The 4,198-nt window shown below is 42.8% G+C and overlaps 1 protein-coding gene across 1 annotated transcript in view; it reads right to left on the minus strand.

Annotated features, from left to right (window-relative positions):
* The window catches only part of PKD1L3 (polycystin 1 like 3, transient receptor potential channel interacting), a 70,583-nt gene that overhangs the window by 708 nt on the left and 65,677 nt on the right, over window positions 1-4,198 (minus strand). The window contains exons 28-31 of the mRNA XM_015558790.1: window positions 3,584-3,711; window positions 2,849-3,009; window positions 1,464-1,674; window positions 924-1,025 (exon numbers count right to left, since the gene is read on the minus strand). Coding sequence (XP_015414276.1) covers window positions 924-1,025; window positions 1,464-1,674; window positions 2,849-3,009; window positions 3,584-3,711 — 602 coding nt within the window. The remainder of the gene's footprint in view (window positions 1-923; window positions 1,026-1,463; window positions 1,675-2,848; window positions 3,010-3,583; window positions 3,712-4,198) is intronic.

A 4,198-nucleotide genomic window follows, 5' to 3' on the forward strand; every position in this document is an offset into this window, starting at 1 on the left:
GATTTTTCCCAATAAGTATAACATCATTTGCCCTTCACATTATATAATACGATTTAATGAAAGTTTACTATGATTGTTAGTTCTTTAGTATAGAAAGTGTTCCAGAGCTGAGGACTTCATCCCCTAGTGATTAGGGCTGGGACCACAATAAAATAGTCCTCCCAAAACAGTTATTTTAGGGAGATGGCAACTTTCCACTTTAGAAACTATGTTATGTTGTCCATTTGGGTTAGTAACCTTTGAAATCTAGATTATCAGAATGATAAGCCTTGATGAAAATCTTGTCAGTTTCACTAATTTGAATTGCAGTTTTTCCCTTCCCTAATCAAATCTAATATATGCTTGTGCATTGGACCCAAGTTCTTATCTGGGTTTCCTACTTAATTTTTTTATGTGGAATGGAAAGGGGTTCTATTGGTATTTCCTGGAGAGGAATAATAGAAATGAGTATTTGTTAACAGATATGTCACAGCTCTTCTGGAATTGTACTGCCCTTTTTTTTAAGTCATTTCCATTGTATACTTCAAAGGGCCGCTGCAAAGGCAGCAGCAGCTCCGTGTTAATCTGGTCCGGTACAAGAGCACAGCTCACTCCCAGTGTCCTTGGCAGTAAGATTAAGGATACAGGTAGTGAGAGAGGTGGGACCATGTGGTTAGGAAAGGGCAGATTTCTGAAAATAGCCACCCAAAAGCTTGTATACATGGTGGTACCATAAACCAGAAGGGCAAAGGCGCTCTCCTTTTTCCAATGTTCATTGGGATAGCAGGGGCTGCATTTACAGACAGTATCCCTTTGTTAGATACAGGATGAGCCAAATAGGTTTACAGTTATGTGGAAAATATTGTTTCCTGTACTCCTACTTTTGCCCAACCCTGCATATTCAACCAAATAGTGGTCTGTAGGAAAAACAGGATTTTTTTTACCTCCTTATAATGAGAGGTTCCCATCAGGAGACCAACAAAAGTCACTGCTGAGCTGACAAACGTTCGGTAGTCGGACATGCTCCATCCAAACAGCAGGTTAAACTGAAAAGAGGAAGAAAGACGGGTCGGGGGTGGAGAGCAGTGGAGGCCATTGCAGTTATTTCTGTCTTGAGGTGCTTGATAACGATGAGTCAACATAGAACGAATGGAATAAGGAAATTCTGTAGTGGCCATTTCAATTACTATGCCTAAGAAATACATAAAATTCCTTTCTAATTACATAATATTTTCATATAAATTGGACCTTCATTCCTGTGAGCTAAATTTTATCCCCACTTCAGAGATGAGACAGATGTGTGAATTTCAGTCCTACTGTTCAGGATGGAACGGCAACCAAAACCAGCTTCCTTACTCCAGTACTTTTTCTCCAAAACTCAGTGCCAATGAACTGATGATTTTCCATATAGTGATCTTTTCTAAGGGAGGCAAAGTGACCCCAAGACCATAGCCCTCAGGAAAGAGACACTGAGGGAGGCTCACAGCCATGGCGTAGCCCGTCAGCAGGATCACAATGACCAGCAGGAAGCCCACCACCTCATCCCAGGCTTTGGTGAGTGTTCTCCCGATGACCCGCAGCCGGGGGTGAAGATGCAGCAGCGACAATAGCTGAATAGTTGCCAGCAGAACCAGGAAACCCATGAGGTGAATGACAGCCGCGTTCACGGTTACTGCCTCATAGAAGCTGATGAACCTGCAGCAGGAAGGCTGACAGTTACTCGGTGTGAACTGTGTGCCATCACCAATTCCTGTGCTGCCAGTTTCTCTACTTCCCACTGCCCAGTGTAGCAGTTGCGTGAGTCCCGTTAGGTGAGAGGCTTGATGTACGAATGCCGCCTTCTAGTGTGCGCTCCTGTATTTGTGCACATGAGAGCAGAAGAAATGTGTTTGGTGGGAGTTGTGAAGAAAATTGGAAATTTTGACCTGGAGCTGATGTCTTTACTCCAGGTTTATCCTGGAAACCAAGGCCAGCCGCCTCTATTGCTCTGCCTTGAGTTAAACCTCTCCTGTCAAAAGGAGATGAGTTAACAATGACGTGTGCCATTAGGCTGGTCTGTTTTCTGTCAGGCTGTGATCCTGTACTGTCCTGTGCCAGTAGATAACTGATCCTCTAGGTTTACCAGTGCTGAGAGTAGAAAGATGATTAAACTAGAGGTGAGGGGTGTTCGTACCAACTAGGAGCTGGTTTATTTTTTTTAGGTTTTGTTGTTTGAGAGACGCATTCATAATTTTGTCGCAGCATCTAGACCACCATAGATATGAGCATGTTGGCATTCAATCACAATTCTTTTATTGTCTAAAAACTAGGCAGTGCCATGCAATAGGCTGGACCTCAGCTGCCAGCATCATTCAGACTTCACAGACCCACTGTCCCTGCATAGCAGCCCTCTGCAAGGCCTTCCTGGGACAGTGCCTCAGTCTTACACAGATCAGTGGCCCAGGCTGTTGACCATGAAAGGTTAGAAAAGGTTGATGAGGGGCCCCAGAATGGGTGAACATCCCTACCCAGAAAGCAGCTGCTTTGGATTTAAGTATGTGCTACCTGTTGTGGTTTTACTTAAAAGATGACCATTTGTCTTGTCTTAGGTTTTATTCCTTGGCGAGGGTGCAAAGTAATGACCCAGGTGGTAAATAGAAGGACACATCCAGGCCCCTGTGCTGTGAAAGGCAGAAGAACTTGATTAGCAATAAAGCTTCTAGTTAATTGTTTTCTCTGCTGGGGACATTAGTCTGAGGTTTCTGTTTAACGTTGGTGTTAATACAAAAATACCAACGCAGTGGAGGAGAGGGAGCCTGGAAGAGTCCTGTGTGAGTCAGGACACTGGACGTCGAGGAGGAACGTCTGTTGCCTCTCGGGCCCCTCTCACCTGTCACGGTCGTCGTGGTATTGTGCCATGTTCTTCTTCTGTAGAGAAATAAGCTTGATGTCAAGCATCAAGATGGCAAAGCTGGTGAGGATTATGCTCGTGTTCAGAATGTTTTTCTTCCTCGTTAAGAACCTCCATCTCTGCTGTTTCAGCCGGCGAGCCTGGACAGACAGCACCGTCACTGCTGCTTGCCTGAACGGTTAGCTGCGTCTCCCCTAATGAAATGTCAGGAACACTGGGGACTTCGATCTGACCTGGGCACAATGTTATAGTCTCAGTTCTGCTCTGTAGTCGCTCAGAGCTGCTGCTTATGAAAAGATGGCCTTCTCTAATACAGCTTTCACTGGCTACAGTCATTTTTCTCATTGCTTAAACTTAATTAAAAAAGTTTCTAAGTTAGTTATCAAGCCTGAAAATAAAGAAAACACTGTGTTTGGCTTAAGATATGTTATCTTTTGCGTACAACATCTGTATTTTGAGTACTTGCTCTGTTCATCGTGCTTTCAGTCTTGCTGTTGCTTTACAGGGTTAATAACACTGCACACAAAATAATCTTGATACAGACCTAATTCTTTAACTCTTGAAATCTGAAAGAGCTACTTTGTGGAAAACTAGTCAGCCTTTAACTGAAGTCAAGTTTCTGGAAAAGACCAAATCAACTATAATTCAAGCAATAATAGCTCATTGTGTAGCTCCCCAAACAATACCTGGCAAGCTTGAGCATTTTCAACTCACCTGTATGAAGCCATAGTAACAGACTAGTAGATAATAGATGACTTGTGAGGCAACCGACCAGGCAAAGTCCTTCCTTGATGTCTGAAGGGAAGTTAAAGTGTCCAGTCTTACAGAGGCGAAGAAAGCACCTGAAAATAACATTGAGTCATGAGTCTTTAGAACTTTCCCTTCAAGCTCTGTCTTTGAAATAACCCCAACTGTCACTCTATTATTTGTTTCAAATGTTCTTGAGTTTCTAAGCTCAGTATTTCCTCTAGAGGTGTCATGAATATTAAATGAAATCATGTGCAAAGCTATTGGAGAAATGTGCTTATTGCATTAAAAGTTAGTAGAGGGGAGAGAATTATACTGTTGATCCACCTAGAGGCAGCGACAATGATGGAACAGCTGTTACAGGTGTTACCCTTATGAGTTAGAAGGGCCGCAGGGATGTACAGACCTAGTGTTGGAACCTGGCGTTTTACAGGGAACTGATCACTGCAGTGTAAAATGGGGACAACAGAGTCAAATGTAAGTGTACTTTCGTTTAAAGCTATTTACAATATATTTTCAGAAAGTAGTATGATTAAAATGCTTTGAACAATTTCAAATGTATTTAAAGCATTAATATTATCC

Source organism: Myotis davidii, unplaced genomic scaffold (assembly GCF_000327345.1).
Source record: "Myotis davidii unplaced genomic scaffold, ASM32734v1 scaffold453, whole genome shotgun sequence".
Classification (NCBI taxonomy): Eukaryota; Metazoa; Chordata; class Mammalia; order Chiroptera; family Vespertilionidae; genus Myotis; species Myotis davidii.